Source organism: Perissodus microlepis, chromosome 11 (assembly GCF_051167445.1).
Source record: "Perissodus microlepis isolate ML-2025 ecotype Zambia chromosome 11, ASM5116744v1, whole genome shotgun sequence".
In the NCBI taxonomy this organism is placed as follows: Eukaryota; Metazoa; Chordata; class Actinopteri; order Cichliformes; family Cichlidae; genus Perissodus; species Perissodus microlepis.
The window spans coordinates 23,618,412-23,639,132 of record NC_140471.1 but is presented as its reverse complement, the minus strand read 5'-3'; the positions used below and the strand labels follow the sequence as shown (position 1 = coordinate 23,639,132).

At 39.4% G+C, this 20,721-nt stretch overlaps 2 protein-coding genes across 4 annotated transcripts; one reads left to right on the top strand and one right to left on the bottom strand.

The window, feature by feature from the left end:
- Positions 1–445: 445 nt before the first annotated feature.
- On the top strand, positions 446–7,870 carry LOC146377891 (uncharacterized). Its single transcript, XM_084943412.1, has 8 exons — positions 446–1,060; positions 1,466–1,607; positions 1,699–1,824; positions 3,827–3,964; positions 5,336–5,482; positions 7,414–7,464; positions 7,548–7,652; positions 7,767–7,870. Exons 2-8 carry the CDS (start codon positions 1,466–1,468, stop codon positions 7,868–7,870), a joined length of 813 nt encoding a protein of 270 aa, XP_084799538.1. The 5' UTR covers positions 446–1,060.
- A 442-nt stretch (positions 7,871–8,312) lies between these two features.
- On the bottom strand, positions 8,313–20,206 carry LOC146377890 (uncharacterized). Of its 3 annotated transcripts, none has more exons than XM_084943410.1 (11): positions 20,068–20,206; positions 19,817–19,886; positions 19,615–19,666; positions 19,199–19,309; positions 18,892–19,035; positions 16,382–16,481; positions 16,184–16,218; positions 9,574–9,690; positions 9,303–9,325; positions 9,108–9,213; positions 8,313–8,897 (listed from the first exon to the last, which is right to left on the bottom strand). In XM_084943410.1, the coding sequence occupies exons 2-11, from the start codon at positions 19,883–19,885 to the stop codon at positions 8,626–8,628; spliced, it is 1,029 nt and encodes a 342-aa protein (XP_084799536.1). In that variant the 5' UTR covers position 19,886; positions 20,068–20,206; the 3' UTR covers positions 8,313–8,625. The 3 variants fall into 3 exon arrangements, with proteins under 3 accessions (XP_084799536.1, XP_084799535.1, XP_084799534.1); XM_084943409.1 differs by having other exon boundaries at positions 19,817–19,927; positions 20,068–20,205; XM_084943408.1 differs by having other exon boundaries at positions 19,817–19,961; positions 20,068–20,204.
- Positions 20,207–20,721: the final 515 nt, after the last annotated feature.

The following is a 20,721-nucleotide window of genomic DNA, read 5'->3' as shown; positions in this document are numbered from 1 at the left end:
ATTTGTACAACCTTGACATCAGTCTGCAGTAAACAGCTCGCTTTTTGTTCGCCTCAGTCTGCCTGTCATTTGGGTCCTCACACTCAAGCCCCCGTGACAGTCCTGGCTCTAAATCTGACTCCAAAACTTAAAATCGTAAGTTCACCCATGCTCCACTTTTGGTAACATTTTTATCTTAATTAGTCCTTACCTTCTGAGTAATCCAACTGACAACACACGCACGCACACACACACACACACACACACACACACACACGCACACGCACACACAGAGAATAATCTCCTTGGTAGAGGTAATAATGCCAGTAGATATAAAACAATAAATTCATGCCGTAGCATGTTACACGTCACACCATTTAAAGAAACACGCATATTATCCTTTAATTGCTCCAATGTGTAGTATGAGTTGATAAAGAATAACATAACTGTTTCTTAACTTGCACGTTATTCTACAGAAACATTTTGTTTTTTTTGTCAGCCAAATGTTTATATTTGAAATGATAAAAAAATTTTGTAATGAGCAATTTGGGACCTATGCATGCAATTGGCATTGCAATGTTTTCCATCCTCATAGCATTACACGCCTTCTCATTATCATAAAGTAATTTCTTGGAATGACATTTCTCTCATTAACACCTTTCTATAAGAGTAAAAAGATACCTATGAGGTAAACGATGCCTTACATTAAACGACTTCATCATCCTGTGCTAAGAAGAGGCGAGAGAGAGCGAGAGTGGCAGAGGTGAAAGAGAAAACGAGAGAATAAAAAGCATCAGAGTGCTCGCAGCAAAAGCAGATTTTGGAGGAAACGAGAGAGATAGGATGATGGAAAAATGTGGAGGCTGACGGGGGGTATGTTGCTGTGCACAGCCAAGGTGGTCTCCAAAAAGACAGGAGAGAGAGAGAGTGGGACAAGGATGTTGACTGTTAATATGTAAGGTTTTCAGGATGAGTCATCTCTGACATTTTATGAATAGTCCCTTGACACACTTCTCGTCCCCTGCTCAGTCTCAGGCTCAGAGGGTCCCAAGTGACATCTTGCTAAAACCTCTCCTCCACAGTAAGTAAAGATTTTCACAGCATGTATTTTCAGCTATAACTTTATCATTTTGAATGTTTTAGTAGAGCCTTGTAACCTGTGTGCATTAGGATGTAAAGCTGGTCTCTCTTAGTGTTGTATTTTGTATGTGTTTTATCATCAGTGTGTTACATGCTTTTTTAGAGTTTAAAATGTGTGTCCTAACATATTTAGGCAGCCTGACTACCGAATTCTTTTTCTCAGAATGGAAGATGTTATCATATTTATCATCTTTAATCTTTAGCGTGTTTCACTGAGTGTCTGCTGGGATTGTTATGTGAATACATGTGACAGAATCATGATAGTAATACTTTTCCTCCTGTCTCTGCTTACTCTCCTCCTTTTCCTCCTCCTCCTCCTCTTCTTTTCTTGTGTGTTTCTTCCCAGATGCGGCCACTCTGTTTTATTTTACCATTACTGTGCTTCCTACCTTTGCTGTCTTCTAACCCCGTAAAGCCCACTTGCAGTCCAACACAGTACAGCTGGCCACATATATCACCTAAGTTTTGTTGTGAAAAGTGCCCTGCAGGTACAGTAACTTCCTCACATCCCATTAGAGCTCATGGCTGTGATGTCAACAGTAGTGCTTTAACTGCAAACTGATGTTTCATATATTCCAGGTGAGTTTCTGGCCAGACGCTCACAGGAAAACTGTGAGCATAAATGTGAACCCTGTGAACGTGGGAAATACACAGCCGGCTACAACACGGCGATGAACTGTGAATTTTGTGACAGCTGCAGCAAACGTGAGTAACTTCACATCTTTAGCTTTGGGCGTGGAGGCACTACAGTACATGTGAGGATTTGAAATGTGTGAAAACTTTAAGGCAATTTTTAGACTGACAGCACAAAGAGCTTTAGTGGCAGGAATGATGACGTAGTGGGTTTTACGACTTACACGTTTTTCTACAGACACATTGATTCGAGCTCTTGTACACAGATATTCCCGCTAGAGCGTACCTGTTATCTTTTAAGCAGATAGAAGAATGACAAAGCATTACAGTAAAAATACTACTCAGGACCCCCCCTCCCCTTGTTATAGTGACACATGTGGTTGCTTATACATTTTGTGTTAGTGTGTGAGCTCTATCATGCTCTCTCTTGATGTGAGATGTGTGAGTGAGTCATTAACTCTCTGTCGACCTGACCACTGCATTTGACCAATGACTCCACAGAATCTTGACAAAGTCAGACTGCTAGCTGTTTCTCAACTCACAATTTCAGAGAAGTTTGCATATACAAAACTTACGCAAGGGGATTTCCCATTTCATGTATCAACGGGGGGGATACAGTCAGAAGGAGATGAAAGACAGAAGGGGAAGAGAAGGGGGTCTGTGAAACCAACTGTGAGCCAGCACTGGGGTTTAATATGATGAGATTCTGCAGCAGAAGTTTGTGTTTACACAGTAATCTCGACATGGTCTGCGGCACAGCCCACCGAGACAGGAGGAGGCTGAAAAAGCAGACCATCTTCATGTCAGTGGAAAAAAGAGCAAAATACCAAAAAAGCAGCAAACAGCGGAAAGAGCAGAAATGTCATGTCCTATGTTATTATTACTCAGGGCTTTGTGCTGGTACAGGTGAACAAAACAGCATGTCGTGCCTTTTTTAAATGTCACTGTGGAAAACAGACAAGAGAAAACACAGAACTGAGACAAATTTGAGTTTCTCGGTCTCAATTTTGGCTACATGTGCATTTTAGCTGAATTTGACTTTTTTTGTGTGTCAACCAAGAAGCCTTTTTTACACATATCATAACCAAAGGGCTCACATACCTTTTTCCAAATTACAAACCAGATACATATAGACATTTAACATCGATCAAACATCTACTTATTGTTTATACACCTGCACATTAGAAAAACTGTTTATATTTCTTCAGCAGAGGAAGGTGGGCGTTCAAAGCACAAGAAGGGGCTTTATACCAATTAACGGCTATGGAAATAATTCAGCCCACTCAAAAACTTTGCATAGCAGAGCAGTGATATAAAAAGTGCTTCTGTGTTGTTGGTGCCAGTGATCTGTTGGTGATGATGATAAGAGTTTGGATGTGTGGACCTCTGAGGGCTTCATGGAACAAAATGCTTGGTTACCTGTTCTCTTCTGTTTACTACTCTGTATGTTTATGCTGCTTACTGCTCTCACTGCATTTTAATTCATTATTATAAGACAGCAGAGTAAAACAGTAAAACAGTGCTGAGCACACATGTAAGAGTCGCTGCCAGCTTTAAAATGTCCACATTCCTCGTGTTGTGACCTCAGCTGCTCATTTTATAGTAATCTGTCTGGAAAAAAGTGAAAATATTTTTATTCTGCTTGTGGACCGCTGTTGGCTGGTGAGCTTTTAAGACTGCATGTTGTGCTACGTCCCTCTGTGACCCTAAATGCCACAAAATGATCTCTGTTTACGATTTTCACTTTGTGTGTTTGGTTTTGGGATGACTGTGACTCTTTGGAAGTCATATAAGTAGTTCGCTGATTGCTAATTTGTGACATCAGATTGAGGTGTGCACACTAAAGCATCATTTAAGAAAGACCTTGTTTCATCAAACTGAAATTCTCTAAAGAAGAAGCACCAGACGTGATAATATAACCGTCTTATGACTTAAAACCAGAATCTTTACCTGCCGTGCCCAGTTTTGTGAGTCATTTCACATTTTCAGTCTTATCACAAAGACATCCTTTGTACACACTTTCAACTTTATCCGTCTTTAAATCACTTTTAACAATGACCGTGTTTTTCCACAGCAAACATGGAGGTCAAGACAGAATGCAGCGCGACTCATAACACCGTGTGCACATGTAAGGCTGGCTACAAGTGCAAAGACCAAGATTGTAAAGAGTGTGTATCCACAATCAAACCCACCATCCCTCCATCTACTACTGGTAAGTGAGCCCTTCTCGGCACAATCAACTAAATGTGAAACAATTGTTGACACAGTGGTTATCATTTATTCATTGCAGTGTTTTGTTTTGAATAGTTTCAACCATAACACACTTGAGGGCCACATGCAGCATCACATTCTCATTAAGGAGCTTTGTCGTTTTGCATTCTTTAATTAACAATTTGCTACAGATTATCAGTGTAAAAGCACAAAAAATAACATTGTAGATGCGTTGCCCAAAGACATAAGATCGGAGACTAATTTAACACTACCATGAAAAGCAATAACATAACAGATATACTCATCTTTTACACCAAAATGATTTTGGCGTCGAACTTGTCTGAGTGTACAGGCTGAACCACAAAAGGTCAGCAAATGCTCATTTTTCATGAGAAGTTACTCATTTAACTACATCTGGAAATATAACTTCTTTTTATTTAAAAAATACTCCTGAGAACCCATGAGTTCAAATGCCTTATTTTATGAAAACAAGACTGAAAGTAACTCAGTGTAATAAGTTTGTTAAAAGAAACTGTTTATTTACATGTATGCACAAGAGCATTTACTAGCGTGTTTGTCTGGATCCAGTGGGGTACCTACAAACAAGGGAACATTCACACTCAAAAAAATATTCATGCCCAAAGTGTTGACGTTAAGTAATCTGATTACATGAAAACATTCAGTTACGTAAGTACAACGTAAAATGTTCAAATTAATGGAATCTGGCCAAATGAAACTTACATTGAGCTCCCTAAAAAAAAAAACCACGATTAATGAATTAAATGAATAAAGCTTTGATTTATATACTTCAGTTTCATTTTGTTTTTATAAGGGCAAAGACAAATTTTTTGAGTGCATATTTTAACCCAAAGAAAAGAAGATATCAACGCAAAAGTACCACCAAGATATTGTAAAGCAGCACTAATCAGCGCTAACGTCAGGACTTGCTTAGAAAAACCCAATCATTGATAGTCATCACCCACAACCCTACAGAGGTCAGTCAGTCAGCTCTATGTGGCCTTTTAGCATCTTTCAGCTCGTTATTTCTAGTTTTTAAAGTCTGCCAGTAATGAGTTTAGATGCCTTTAACGCTGATGTCATCCACCTTAAAGCCACTGTGTCTGCGAGGGACAAGTATGCACTCTGAGGTGATAACATCAGTGTTTAAAAAGTGTTTAAAATTCTCTAAAGAAGAAGCACCAGATGTGATAATATAACCGTCTTATGACTTCAAACCAGAATCTTTACCTGTCGTGCCTAGCTTTGTGAGTCATTTCACATTTTCAGTTTTATCACAAAGACATCCTTTGCACACACTTTCAACTTTATCTGTCTTTAAATCACTTTTAACAATGACCGTGTTTTTCCACAGCAAAAGTGGAGGTCAAGACAGACTGCAACCCGACGCATAACACCATGTGCACATGTAAGGCTGGCTACAAGTGCAAAGACCAAGACTGTAAAGAGTGTGTAGTGATACCAGCCACAGTCAAACCCACCGTCCCTCCATCTACTACTGGTAAGTGAGCCCTTCTCGGCACAATCAACTAAATGTGAAACAATTGTTGACACAGTGGTTATCATTTATTCATTGCAGTGTTTTGTTTTGAATAGTTTCAACCATAACACACTTGAGGGCCACGTGCAGCATCACATTCTCATTAAGGAGCTTTGTCGTTTTGCATTCTTTAATTAACAATTTGCTACAGATTATCAGTGTAAAAGCACAAAAAATAACATTGTAGATGCGTTGCCCAAAGACATAAGATCGGAGACTAATTTAACACTACCATGAAAAGCAATAACATAACAGATATACTCATCTTTTACACCAAAATGATTTTGGCGTCGAACTTGTCTGAGTGTACAGGCTGAACCACAAAAGGTCAGCAAATGCTCATTTTTCATGAGAAGTTACTCATTTAACTACATCTAGAAATATAACTTCTTTTTATTTAAAAAATACTCCTGAGAACCCATGAGTTCAAATGCCTTATTTTATGAAAACAAGACTGAAAGTAGCTCAGTGTAATAAGTTTGTTAAAAGAAACTGTTTATTTACATGTATGCACACGTAAGTACAACGTAAAATGTTCAAATTAATGGAATCTGGCCAAATGAAACTTACATTGAGCTCCCTAAAAAAAAAAAAAAATCACGATTAATGAATTAAATGAATAAACCTTTGATTTATATACTTCAGTTTCATTTTGTGTTTATGAGGGCAAAGACAAATTTTTTGAGTGCATATTTTAACCCAAAGAAAAGAAGATATCAACACAAAAGTACCACCAGGATATTGTAAAGCAGCACTAACGTCAGCACTTGCTTAGAGAAACCCAATCATAGATAGTCATCACCCACAACCCTACAGAGGTCAGTCAGCTCTATGTGGCCTTTTAGCATCTTTCAGTCTGCCAGTAATGAGTTTAGATGCCTTTAACGCTGATGTCATCCACCTTAAACCCAGTGTGTCTGCGAGGGAGAAGTATGCACTCTGAGGTGATAACATCTGTTTTAAAAGTGTTTAAAACAACAACAAATTAAAAAATAAAATATTTGTTATCGGATTGCATTTTTCATGAAACACAATGAAGAAATGTTGTTTACAACTTACAGCTTAAACAGATTTTTTTTAATTATGGTTACATTTCGGCACCATCAGCACTTCACAAAGGTTAGGGAATTTACTAACTTCATGTGAAGTGCTTGAGTTGCCTAAACCTAACCACAGAGGAGAGCACAGACACAGGTGAGAATGTGAGAATTGTGCACTTCTCTTGTCTACCTCAACAGCCTCCTGGCAAAGCTCTGCGCAGTGCTTAAAGGAAATTTCCTTTCATGCCTCCATCCCCCCTACAACATAACTCAGTAACAGTGTAGCAATCCATGATAACAAGTTCTAGAAGACAGGCAGATTTAGGGGTGTAGTACATGAATCTGTTAACTGATTCAAAGTCTTAATGTCGTGTCCTGTGTTATTATCACTCGGGGCTCTGTACGAGGGCAGGTGAGCAAAACAGTCTGTTGTGTCTCTTTTTTTAAATGTCACTGTAGAGGCCCTAGTTGTAGCATGTGTTTTCCTGTACTGTAATCCTGCCTACATACAATAATGAGGACAGGTCATAGTCAGAATCCCTAAAATGTTTCTGATTCAGCTGAAACTGTTACATGACTAAAAATAATCCAAACAAATGAGCTGGTAATAATGCTTGGAAGCTATTTGCATGTTCTCGTATCAACTGTTTGCCTCTTCTGTAGTAACCATGGAGAAAGGACACACACATTCAAACACACACACACACAAACACATGATGAAATAAATTAAACATTAGGGACAAAAGAGTGAGCTCACTGACAAATCCAAACCACAATAGTGTCATCTTGTCATCGAACTAATAATGCCTGCAGTGAGCTTATAAGGTTCTCTTTTTTTATGTTTCCCTCTAGTGGCGACACCTGATGTTACCACCACCAGGCTCGCCCCTAAACCGATTGCAGGTAAAGTAGCCAAATTGTGTTGCCTGTGAAATTATTGAACTGATGTAAATTATGGAAACTAACTCTCTCATGTGTTATTATAGATACGGTGTGGTTCCTGGTGATAATTGCCCTCCTGTGTACAGGAATTGCACTGGTTGTTGTGACAAAAATCAAGCCATTTTTAGTCTGGATTAGGTTCACTCACGGTTAGTAGATTTCTTTTAAATCACTTAATATTTTTCTTAGAACTTTTGTGTTATAAATACCCCCAAATGATTGAAATTCTTATTAAAACCATCCCGTCATTTCTTGCTGCTCAGGGTACTTCTTGGCTGAAAAACCTGCCACACAACCTGCATGTGATGAAGAAGTGTCCAAGCCCGTCCAGGAAGTGTGCGGGAAATGTGACCAACCTATGTGTTAAAAACCAGATCTGGAATTTGGAGGAGCGAGAACCTGACAAGACACTCAGTGGTACATCCCAGATGGAAAACATTTGTCACTGCTTTTGGACATTTAGATGGAGCTAAATGGCACTCCGCGCCGTGCTGATCAGTGAAATGCCAGAAGGTGGAAAGTTTGAAACTGTTGCTGTTTCCTGAGAGGACAGATGATCATTTTGGCATCTGTGACTTTGAAGTGTATAAAATTGTGGTGGGTAAAAATCTTGGAACTGATAAGACAGAGGGGACATTGTGGCAGTGAAAGGAAAGTATGTACTATAGTACATAAAGTTAAACATATTTCATGTATATCTACATATATGTGCAGACATAATTAGCTGCTTTTGTAGCGAGCTTTTCAATATCACATGTGGATGTTCTGTGTACATTTTTTCTTCTATTTCTTTTTCATTTAAAATAAACTTAATAAATTTGACTAAAACTACCTAATAACTACCTAACAAAGCTTTCTACACCTTGGATGGCATTCTTTGCACTGAGCCAAAGAAGCTTATTAAAAGTATATACAAGAGTTTGTAAATCATAACTTACAAAGAAGACCACTTTGCAGCTGTTCTTCCGAGATTTAATACATTTCTGAGGTGAGTGTTTTCCAGAAGCTGCAGAAACAAAGTCAGTGCATCCGCAGCTTGCTGAGGAACGACGAATATGATCCATACTCATCTGTGGTTTCAAAGTTTGTTGTATCCAAGTCTTCTGAATTTTTTGAGATGCATCATAGGATCTCCTCTTTCGACATGTGGGAGTCTTTCCCCTGCTCCTGGGAAGGGAAGAAAATGGTGTCATTCTCGCCGCTCCTCTCCTCCTCAGAGAGATGAATGCTGGGAGAAGATGCAGGATGAAACACTGGACAGTTTCTCTCATCCTCTTCCTCTCTCCTCGCTCTCTCAGCTGTCTTCCCGCATTCGGTCGTCGGCCCGACTTGACCCGTAAATTGACTGAGCAAGCTAAAGATGACTGTGCCTGGATTGTGCACGTGGACCGGACCTACAGGGAGAAAACAAGAGCAGAGAATGCATCAGAGGATGTTTTTAGCAACCTACAGAGATACATTAACCTATAATCTACAGAAAAGGACAGCTAAGTGCAACTCGGACTCATAACGGTATCACAGCTGCATCTTTTTGTTTCTAGCATATTTTTTCTCGAGTGAGTCAAGCATTTCACATAAGAAGTCTTCATTTTACTCAGCTGTACCAAGATTGGCTGCTGAAGGTGTTGAGGGCTGCTGCTTTGTACTGAATGAGTCTCTGGGGAACTGATGAGTTGGCTCCCTTGACTTGTGAGAAGCACCTCGCCCTTCCTACAGGAGAACACAACCATGAATTTGGCACAAACAAAGGAAAAAGGATGTAATCTATGTAAACACATGAGAGTTCATTAGACTTGTACCTCATTCCAGAGCTTTGCAATAGCTGAAAAAACAGTAGATTGAATAATGAGTAATAGGAAACTGGTGTGTTTTCACATTTCATGAGTGGTGACTCAACATGACTTAGCAAAAGCAGTGAAGAGCATATCAGCAAAGGGCATGATAACCCTAAATTCACAGTAATTTCCACACTGATCTTGTTAAACGTTTATTGTTTCTCAGAACTGATTCAATCACAGAGTTTGACAGAGGCGACAGAAAATGAGCACTTCCTGGACGTAAACATCTTACTTTGCCTTATATATGTCTCATCTCTTGGACGGCAGACACAGAACAAGGTGAGAAGGGCCAAAGTTGCAAGGACACCCACTGGAATGAAAATAGCTGCCAGGTAACGGTTGGCATGACCTATAGGAGAAATAAAAGGATGATTAGTGCGGTGCCTGAAATCTCTCTTTTGCAGTGTAACACATAAAAGCGTTAGCAGCTTTGTACATAAAAATCCAGAGAGAGTTTTTCACTCTATATTTAACAGAAGCAAAATGTTGCTTTTGATTGCTTATCTTTCTCCCAGCTGAGAGTTCAGTCCAGTTCTTTCCATAGATGATTAATTAGATTAACACTGTTGGCTGCATGAACATGACACTTATGTGCAGTGTCAAAAAGCTGTATTTAATTTCCTAAAACATACTCTTTCATTATTTAAAACTCATTTTATAAAATCCAGCCAGGATTATCAGGATTTTCCCTGTTTTTGTTTATGTTTTTGAAACCTGGGCTCCTTGACCGTGGAGTTCAGGATCAAAGTGCTTTGTCTGTACCCATAAGTAGATTCAGTGTGCAGCAGGAATCCGGCTTCCTCCCACAGTCCAAAAAACATGCACACACTGAGGGTGGAGGTGTTTCTACATTGGCTATAGGTGTGAATCTGAGTGTGAATGCTTTTTTTGTCTCTCTCTGCATTAGCCTTGCAACAAATTGGCAACCTGTGTTTGGTGTACACCGTCTCACATGCTACGGTAGTTGGCATGGTCTACAGCGATTGCTGGATGGATAAATGTAGAATAACAAAGCTGCTTGTTCATCTGAGTGATGGCTGCTGGAACAAAGCTGCTTTTAAGCACTGTTGTTCTCTACTTTGGGACCAGAGGCCTTTATCTACATGGAAACTGAAAGTCAAAATACAAAAAGTGCATGTCGTCAGAACAAAAAATAAAACCTGTCAATCGCTATACAGTAACTGTCTTGTAGCCAACAGGGATCCTGGGTTCATTTGTGGCTAACGAATCAGAGTGAGTTTTTGTTCTTCACAGATAAACATCCAAACCATGACAGTAACCAAGAGGACAAAACAGACTCAGTAAATCCCATCCATCCATTTATTTGTGGTTATCTGATTCAGGGTGGGGGTGAACCCAGCTGTCACAGGGTAAGAGACCACGTACACCCTGGACAGGTTGACAGTGTCTTGCAAGGCTAACACAGAGAGAGGACAACCACTCACACTCACATTCACACCTACAATGAATTTAGAAAAGACATTAACCTGAGCTGATGCATCTCTTTGCAATGTGGGGGGAGGCCAGAATAGCTGGAGAGAACCCACACAGACAGGGGGTGGACATGCAAACTCCACACACAAAGTTCAGTTTGGGGTCAACAGATGTCCAAAGATATTTATAAAACTGAACGCATTCAAAATGGCCGCTTGTGCATTAGAGCATTCTATAAAATTAGTGATCATCTTTTGTCTTAACCCTTTAGCGTTCTGCTCAACCAATTGGTACAGCACATTTTTGGGCCCTATATCTAACTTTCACTGAAATTGACCTCGTGTCTAGTGAGTCTAGTGAGTCTTTTCTACCAATTGGTTTACATCTGTAATGCCAAAAAAATCCACCAGAAGGCACTATGAATGGAAACTGTCGGCTCTTCTTATACCTCTCCCAACCAGGAAGTCAGAAACAAAAACCCATCCAACATATTTTGAGTGTTTTTGATTAAACTAAGATATAATTTTTTGATATATGATAGTGTTAGAGGACTTACTAAACAGATGTAGGTCACTTGACAGCATTAAAAAAGTGAAATTAAATGTTTAATTTTTTTTTTTAAAGTGGTCAACCAAACGGTTGATTTGGCCCTTTATGGTGCGAATGCTAACATAACCTAAATGTTATTAAAATTGATTATTTGCCATAAAATCAGACCACTAGACCCATTTTGTTTATTCATTGCTATTGATAAATCACAGTAAGTGTTAGCACAGCAAGAATATGGTGAAATAATTTCCTCAGTAAATCATTTTTGTAACTTTCTGAGTTAATATTAGTAAATATTGTAAAAATCAAGAATAACACTTGGAAATCACACATATCACAACTGATTACCTTTTAACCAAATTAGAGTAGCTGGTAAATTAATATTACTAAGTTGTCAAAATTATAATTTCATGTTGAACAACAACTACTATATGGACGCTAAACAATTATATGGCTAAAAATCACATGGTCCCGTGGCATGATCCTCGTGATACCATCCACCTTCAACCACAGTGTGTTTGAGGTCATGGTTTCATATGAAGCCAACAGGGCTGGCACTCTCCACCAGTATATTGCCAACAAACCAGATGAGTGGGGCTTTAAATTGTTCTGCCAAGCAAGTTCATCTGGCATCATCCACAATTTGCTGCTGTATCAAGGGGGCTCTACATTCTTCAATGCTCCCCTCAGTGAAAAGGAGCAGAAGCTCCCTCTAGGGGCCAGAGTTGTAAAAAAAAAAACACTATGCAAACCCATAAAAGAACCTCAGCTCTTCACAAGTTTCACCTTGGTCCAGAACTTGCACACCTCCTTGGGTGTCAGGTGCATTGGTACTGTATGACCAAACTGCACCGGTGGCGCTCCCCTGATGGCAGACAAAGACCTGATGAAGAAGGGCCATGGAGCCTGTTATTACAGGTCTGATGAAGGTCTGATTGCAATAAAATGGTTTGACAAGGAATCTGTCAACCTTCTAAACAATGCTTGTGGGTTCATGCCTCTTTCATCGGTCAAACGGTGGAGCAAAGAGCCCAATGCAAAAATCACCATTCCATGCCCATCACTCATCCCTGTATAATTAGCATATGGGAGGAATTAAGCTTTCTGATAATAATAATAATAATAATAATAATGGATTGCATTTATATAGTGCTTTTCAAGACCCTCAAAGCACTTTACAATTCCACTGTTCATTCACTCTCACATTCACACATTGGTGGAAGCAAGCTACAGTTGTAGCCACAGCTGCCCTGGGGCAGACTGACAGAAGCGAGGCTGCCATATCGCACCATTGGCCCCTCTGGCCAACACCAGCAGGCGGTAGGTGTCTTGCCCAAGGACACAACGACCGAGACTGTCCAAGCTGGGGCTCGAACCGGCAACTTTCCGATTACAAGACAAACTGCCAACTCTTGAGGCACGATCGCCCTGATATGCTATTACACCTGTATAAGACAAGTTATAAGTTACAAGTTAAGGAGATGGCATATTCCACTGTTCGGATACATCCTTGACTTATACCTGGTCTACAAGAGGGACTGTGCCCTACTGGACCAGAAACTGATGGCTCTCAAAAGGTTTCCACCTGGCTGTGTCTGAACCAAGTTAACAAGCCAGCATCTAGAGTTGGACAACCATGATTCAGCTCTCCCAGACCACAGAATCAATGCTGCACCCCAACGACCAAAACCACAAGCAGATGTGCTTGATTTGCACTGTTTTTATTTTTATTTTTTAAAAACAAAAATGATTTTCCACACTAGTATTCAATCAGAAGTGGCCTGAATGTGAGTATTTTGTGCTGTAGTACATTACTCCCATTTGCAGATTAAAAAACTATGTATTTTGTTGTTTGATATAATACTTTCCTTTGATGGAATGAAAACAGCAATGTCCACTGGCATGCTACTAGAAATAAACTGTATCCAATGCCCTGGATAGTTTTTGTTATTAATTTAATCATAATTTGGCCCTTTATTTGATTTTTTCAACTGTATTATCTAATGTACTTGTATTTGCATGACATTTCATACTTTTACCATTAAGTGACATCTCAACCATTTGGTAGAGATCAATATTTTAAAAACTACAGGGTCTACTGAAAAAACATATTGATTGTGGTTATTACTCACCCAAATCAATAAGAAATGCAAACAAAAACATTTTCCATTGCCTTTTTCTTGGTGTGGACCTCAAAGGGTTAATTCAGTGGAGCACTGGGTAGTCCCGTTATCCTGTAGCTTACTCACAATAAGTTAATTTGCATACTTTGAGACAGTCCTGTTTTCTTACCCGCTCTGACACATTTGTGTATGGTATAACAATAATATTGAAGAGAGCGCGAATCCCCGTAGGGCGGCAGTCAAGGAGCAGATCTGATCTCCACAGTGGGGATAAGGTTCATTTACCCAAATTCAAAAAGTCAAGAATTCACCCTACAATATATTTTTAAATCAAATTGTTCTAAACGCCTCCTGATTAAAATATGAAACTGACTTATGTTGAAGAGTAAAGAAAAACCAGCAAACTTTAATAGAGCATGAGAAACTTTTTGAGTTGTTGAGAATTAGGTTCAGCAAGTTTACTCTGGCATTTCCAGGCCCTATCTGTGGGCCTCGAGATTAACCCAACTTAAAGTGCCAAAAACTGCAGTTTGAATTGTTCATAACTGGCAATAGACAACTTAGACACCATCTCTGCCCCCACCTTCGTCTGGACCACTTCCCATTTTAAAACAGCCCATTGTTTTGTTTTCAGAGCTGATTTCCGGAGCTCTCCAGTAAGTGAATGTTGTTCGCTCCTGTGTTTCCGTCTAACCTTCACTTTCTATCAGTCTCCCTCTGACCTTTTGCCCTTTTGTAGCCGAGTGGTAAATTAATAATAATATTTTCCATTTCAGTTAACCAAATATCCATTTAAGGTTCAAAAAGGGGTCTTAAAATGTTGTTTCTTTGTTTCCATGTATGGTAAGACAAGAATGTTATTGGGTAATTTAATGTTATTGCTTGTGCTATTTCTTTGGTTATCTGCATGTTGTGTGCACTTGAAGCTGTTAATTTTATAGGTTTGTGTAGTTGCATATTGTGGTCACTGGGGGGGGGGCAGTGCTTAAGGGTTAACTGCAGTTTTCCAAAAAAAACACTTAACAAGAAATGCATCTTGGGACTTCCTGTTTACTTTTCTTTTTGTTGTGGATGTGGAACGGGAATGTTGTGAAGGAGTTAAATTGTTGGACCTGTATGTGCAGCGTGGAGCGGCCATTTTCTCCATGCAAGGGATAAGTTGCGAGATCGTCTGTGTGCTCCAGTATTGCAAGTGAGCTGAGATTTCTGTGGAATACAGAGGCCACTGCCGTATTTTTGTGTTTTGTATTTCATTTCATTTCTTTTATTCCTCGTATTGTATTGGCGCATCTTTGTTTAATCGGTTATTCTGTTACTTTGCCACGTTACCTCTCGTGCTGTCGATGTTCAGTACAAGTCCATATGGCCGCTGTTTGACAAAAGTAAAGGTCAAACGACATTTTTTTGGTTTATTCAGTCGTTATTGACAATAAAACTGCACATTAAGAACCCCAGTAATTGTGTCCTGTGTGGCTAACCATTTCCCAGGCTACACTTTATCAGACAATAGGACACAGTTATCTCTTCCCCGTTAGAGTTTCAACATTAACACCTATTGTTTCAAAGATATGCTGCTAGTAGCTACCAGAGAAAACAAGACAAAACAACATCCTTCTGTTTGGTTGTATGAGTAAGCTTTCCCAGGAGAGTTTGTATCCAGTGATGCACAGAACTGCATAAAAAAGCCTTATAGACAACTGACAGTACACCAGTAGTGTTATTATTCTATTGCTGCCACATTCTGCAATAAAAATGTATTTTATAAATGTACAACTAATAAAACAGACTTGTCTGTTGCCTCTTTGTTTCAGACCCTGTGTTGGTAATGTGCTGAGTTTCTCCAAAGGGTCCTTGGACTTGGGGAAAGTTCCTGCAGTGCAAATGTGGCTTTTACAGTTTCAGTCACTAGCGGTTTGGTGAGGCTGCACTTTGGTAGAGTCAGGCTTTAGCTAAATGCTAAAATACTCATGACACTGCAGCTCTTATTATGGTATCGGTTCAGTAGATATTTGATGATAAAGGTATTTTGACTAAGTAGCAGTTTCACCTGATGATCACACTAGAGCGTTGGTTCTCAAACTGTGGGGTAGTCCCTGCTGACAAGCCACAGTGACACTGCAGCTGGAACATGGACAACCAGGTGAAAAGATTTTTAAATAAACGTCAATGTGGGGGTCTGAGTCATCCATGTTTTAAGCACTCAAGTTGAAGGAAACTGGGCTTGTTTTTAGGTTTATGAAGGACTTTGACCTCTATACGTCTGAATAAACCTCTCAGATGAGAGCTGAAACATCTACAAGAACCTTAAAAGAAGTTTAGCTGCCTTCAGCTCAACAATCAAATTTATTTACTACACATTTTACTAAACTTCACCTTTTTATTCTTAATGCTTAATTACGGTTCACTCTGTATGGCATGAACTTTTTCCAACATGTGAACTAAGCACATTAGAAAAAGCTGGAGAACCAATGTGATAATGAAAAATACAGTTTATCTCAAGGGCACCGTGAACATCCTCGCTGAATTATGTAGGACCTAATAGGTCCTGCGAAGGGCACTGGTGGCATTTTGGTACTCAACAAAGTCCTCGGAGGAGCATGAATTAAAATAAGGTGGTGGAGCAGCTCTAACTGACATAACCTCCCATAACTTTTCAGTTTCCGCTCAAATGAAAACAGTAAATACTCTCCAAACACTCCTTCCCTTTCATCCACATACACAGTCATAAAGTCTCACCTGGCGTGGGATTCGGCTCTTTCGTTGGGTGACACCTGTGTGAAGGAATAAAATGTTAAGTATTTCAAATATGTGACCCCCCCCATGTGATGAGGGTAGTCTACAATACTTGTATCAAAATCTGTGACAGCTTCATGTAACACAGAGATTCAGTGAAGTCTTCAGTATTTACTGTATCAAAGGAAATTTGAGGCTTACCCTGGAGATTGGCAGGGTTTGGGAGAAGTGCTGGTATGTCCGGAGGAAACTGAGAAAGGCGTGTGTTTATCTCTGACTGAGATCTCTGTAGCTGCTGCTTCTAGAGAATAAACCATCACAGGTTTGGTTTCAGACTTCAGAGGAAGAAAAAACCTCGAACACAGTCTCACAGACCTGCCTGAGTTACTTTAGAATGTAGATAAGTACATTTTTCCACTTCATATTAAACAAGGGTAAAAGACGACCCCTGGGCTGTCCTGCTGGCACAGGGGTGAAGGCGCTGGTCATGAACTGTATTGTCCTAGGTTGGATTTGTTGCATACAGTTCCAAATTTTCTCTCTCCCTATTTCCTGTCATTGTTTTACCTTTATCATTAAAAACGTGAAATCCCCCCACCAACACCACCACACCACACACAGACAGACACAGACAGACACAAACACATACATGCACGCACACACACACACGCACACACACACACACACACACACACACACACACACACACACACTGACAAACAAAAACTGTTCCTCAGAACTTGATAACCTGGGTGCACTGGAATAAAAGAGAAATCAGACCAACACTAAAGTATATCCTGCTTCCTTTTTCACACCTCAAGCTTTAAAAAAAAAAGTGAGCAAAAGAGTGACTTTCCCAAAAAATTCATTTTAGTTTAACCCCGTTTGTTTATTACTTGTAGGGGAGTCGCCCCCTGCTGGCTGTTACAAAGAATCCACATTTAAGCCACTTCTACACTGGCTTCATTTTTCAGATCCATCCTCTTTTACACAGTTAGGTTGATATTTTGTTGGACTGTGAAACAGTTTTTGCAGTTTTGCATCTGTACACCACAACAGTGGATTTTAAATCAAACATGACGTGACTGAAGGGCAGCCTTTCAGGTTTTTTTCCCACTGGGGTTTTAAAAAAATACAGACATTTTCAGTCCCCCTGTTCAGAGTTTCAAAATTAACCGAACAAACTAAAGAACTAACATTAAATATAAGAACTGTTTTTAATACTTGGATGAAAAATGACTAAGTCTAGAACTCATGGACATCACCAAATCCTGTGTTTCCTCCTTTAAGATGCTCGGGTAAGCCTTTACTGCAGCCTCCTTCAGCTCCTGCTTGTTTGTGGGTTTGCTGCATTCAGTTTTGTGTTTAATAAGTGAAAAGCACGTTCTTCTAGGCTGACATCAGGTGACTGACCTGACAATTAAGTGAAACTGCACTGTGCAGTGAAGTCCAATCAGTTTTGCAGCATTTGACTGAATCTGAGCAGACAGTATAGCACTGTATACTTCCCATTTCATCACATGATTAATAAATACCAGCCCTAGCTTGACCGGCAAACATAGACGCTCATGCCAAACACTGAACCCATCGTGTTTGACAGATCATGTCATATGCTTCAGATCACGAGCTGCTTTTCTCTTTTCACGATTCTAGTACGGATTCATTTTGGTTTCATCGGTCCAAAGATTTTTTTCACAGCTGTGCAAAGTCTAATTTGACTTTCTTGTTCTTGAGGGAAGGCGTGTCTCGATTGTAGCCGCTGATAATGACATGTCCGCCTTCTTAAGAGTGTTCTTGACTTGGTTAGATGTTTTGTAGGGCTTTTCTTAATCAGGGAAATAATACATCATGTACTTCAGTTGTGTTCTGTGGTCTTTCAGGCATTTTGGTGTTGGTGGTGAACTGGACTGGATATCATGTTTGTTTTCATTTGTCATGAAATAACGACGAAGCAGACTTGGCCTGTCAATTGTTCTGTTACTTGGATAACAGGCTGTAAACTCTAAACACACACACACAATTTTTGAAACCCCTTTGAAGTAAAACTGAAATTCTACAATTTTGATTTAAAATGTGCTGCATCTTTGACCATCAAATTTACTCTGTATAGTGTGCAGTGTGACACCGTGCTCTGCAGTGGTGGGTGTGCCAGAAATACTACTTGGTCAGCAGTGACATGTTTAAAAATATGTCACTATTTATTTTTAATAACTCGCTTGCATTTTGTCAGGGCCAAACACAGCCCTGCTGTTTGGCACTCTGCAAGAATGATCAAGTATTATACAGCTAGTTGGGGTTTTGGGTTGTTTGGTTTTTTTTAGAAGACAAGGCTATGGAAGCAATTTGAATAAATCAAGAAGCAGGCAAAACTATGATCTACCAATCTGTGCAGAGCGTTGGAGTGCTGCAGATTAGAATGATTATTTTCTGCTGGTTCTTCATAAAATATACTTAGAACATAGAAAAGTGTCCTTTGTGACACTTTCATGTCAGCTTGATGGCATTGCATTTTTTAGAGGGAGCCAGAGCTAAGTTTACATATCCTGTCACCTATTTTTTTTTTCTTTTGTTTTTTAATGGCTGCGGTAAAGTTATTTGCTTTGACACTGGTCATTTTCTCAGCTTTAGAAGTTGTTTTGTTTGCCATGAGGCCCACTGTTGGTTTGAGCTTATCTGACATGAGAATTCAAAGTGTTCTTCTCGGTACTTACTGGTTGGGGTTGGGTCTGGCATCTTCTCACAAGACACGCAGTTCTTTTTGTCATGGGTCCACCTGATGCATCTAAAACCATCCTCGCAGTCACATTTCATATCAGATGTACTGGTGCAGTTCTGAACCACTTTAAGATGAAACTCTGAGAAAGAGTGAAATAGAGATTGTTTTAGAGACTATTCATCTCAGTACATGTGGAGTTACTATTAATGGTTTATCAGCTCTTTATAGAAACCCAGAGATCACGGGTATAGCACGATCCTGATGAAATCATTAAAGGTAGAAATGACTCATAGTTTCTTTACTAGGGTTGCAGTCTCCAAAGCAGCGATGGCATTCATCTTCATAGTTCCATTCAGTTGTGTAACTTCCAGCAGGACAGTGTTCACATGTTGTACAATCACTCTGATACATACCTGTAAGAACAGAAAGAAACCAATGCAAACAACTTGACGACAAGCAGTGTGAGCAGACAGCCTGCACACTCAGAATGCATATTAATGAAGGATGTGGTCATACTGCACAAGCTCAGCCTGCGTCACTTTTCATCAATGCAGAAAAAAAACAATGCATAGACAGAAAAAAACATACTTCACACCACTGTACAAAATAGAGATTCATTTTTTAATAATAATTCTGAGTAAGTGTAAACTGACGAGCAGACAGCAGAATTTTAAAAATATTAATAGAAGCTCACTTAAGGTTATCACACATTTCCTACCTGCACGGCAATATTTACACTCTCTCCCACCAAAGTTGTAGGTGTTCTTTGGCTGTCAACACAGATAGATATAAATCACTAAAATGAAAAAGTCCTCATTAACTCATCATCCATGCCACATTCACTCATGTCAACTATTTGTCTTATTTGATATAAGTGTATGCAGTAATTTAGGCGAATGGGTTAGAGAACAAAGTCTTACTGTGGGAAAGCTGAGCACCAACTGTGTGGATAACATCAGGAGGGCCACAGAGTATTGCACCAATCCCATTCTGTGGACAGATGTAAAGCTGCCAATCGTCTACAAACACCACTGCGAAAAGGCCAAGGATCAAAATCTATAAAAGCTAACGCAACTACCAAGTTAGTATCACAAATAAAGACTATTACAATAAAACGATAGTTGTAAAAAAGAAAGAAAGAAAGAAAGAAAGAGAAAACAATTATTTTTACCTTCAGTATGATGTGCCTTTTGTTCTACTTCTGTTGTTTTGCTAACTTCCTCAAGATGTGCCTCACTCTTTCTACTCTCTATCTCTCTCTCTCTCTCTGTGTGTGTGTCGTTTTACTCACGCTACTGATTCTGTGTCATTGTTTCCTTACCTGGTTATATCTTCCTGTCTTCCTGTTTCCCCCACACTCTGTTCTCTAGCAGGCAGCTAAAACTGACTAACATTTACACGTCAAAGCCTTAAAGCCTAATCATTTTCCATATAAACTGCGACACCTCATGAGGAATAAATAGCCAAAGTAACTATTCTAACTCTTTATTTGAAAAAACAGACGAGCAGATCGTTTGTTTGAAAGTGACGCTTTACCTTTCATTTTAGATTTGAATGCCTCCTTCTTTTTTTTATCATATTTAAGCATATTTTATTTCTTTTATTCTGTTTAAACTCAGCTTTAGACCAGGTAATGGATGAGTTTGTTAACTATTGATATGTTGACACTTACCTTTTTCAAGTGGGTTCTTGTAGTCTTTAAGTAGTTTAGTTGAACGTAACAGGACTTCTTTCAAAACCCAGTTACCTTCATGTCCTGTCCCCACTTAAGTTGTATGAGAAAGAGCATCTGACATAAAATCTTAGCCAATTCAAACCTGCGAAA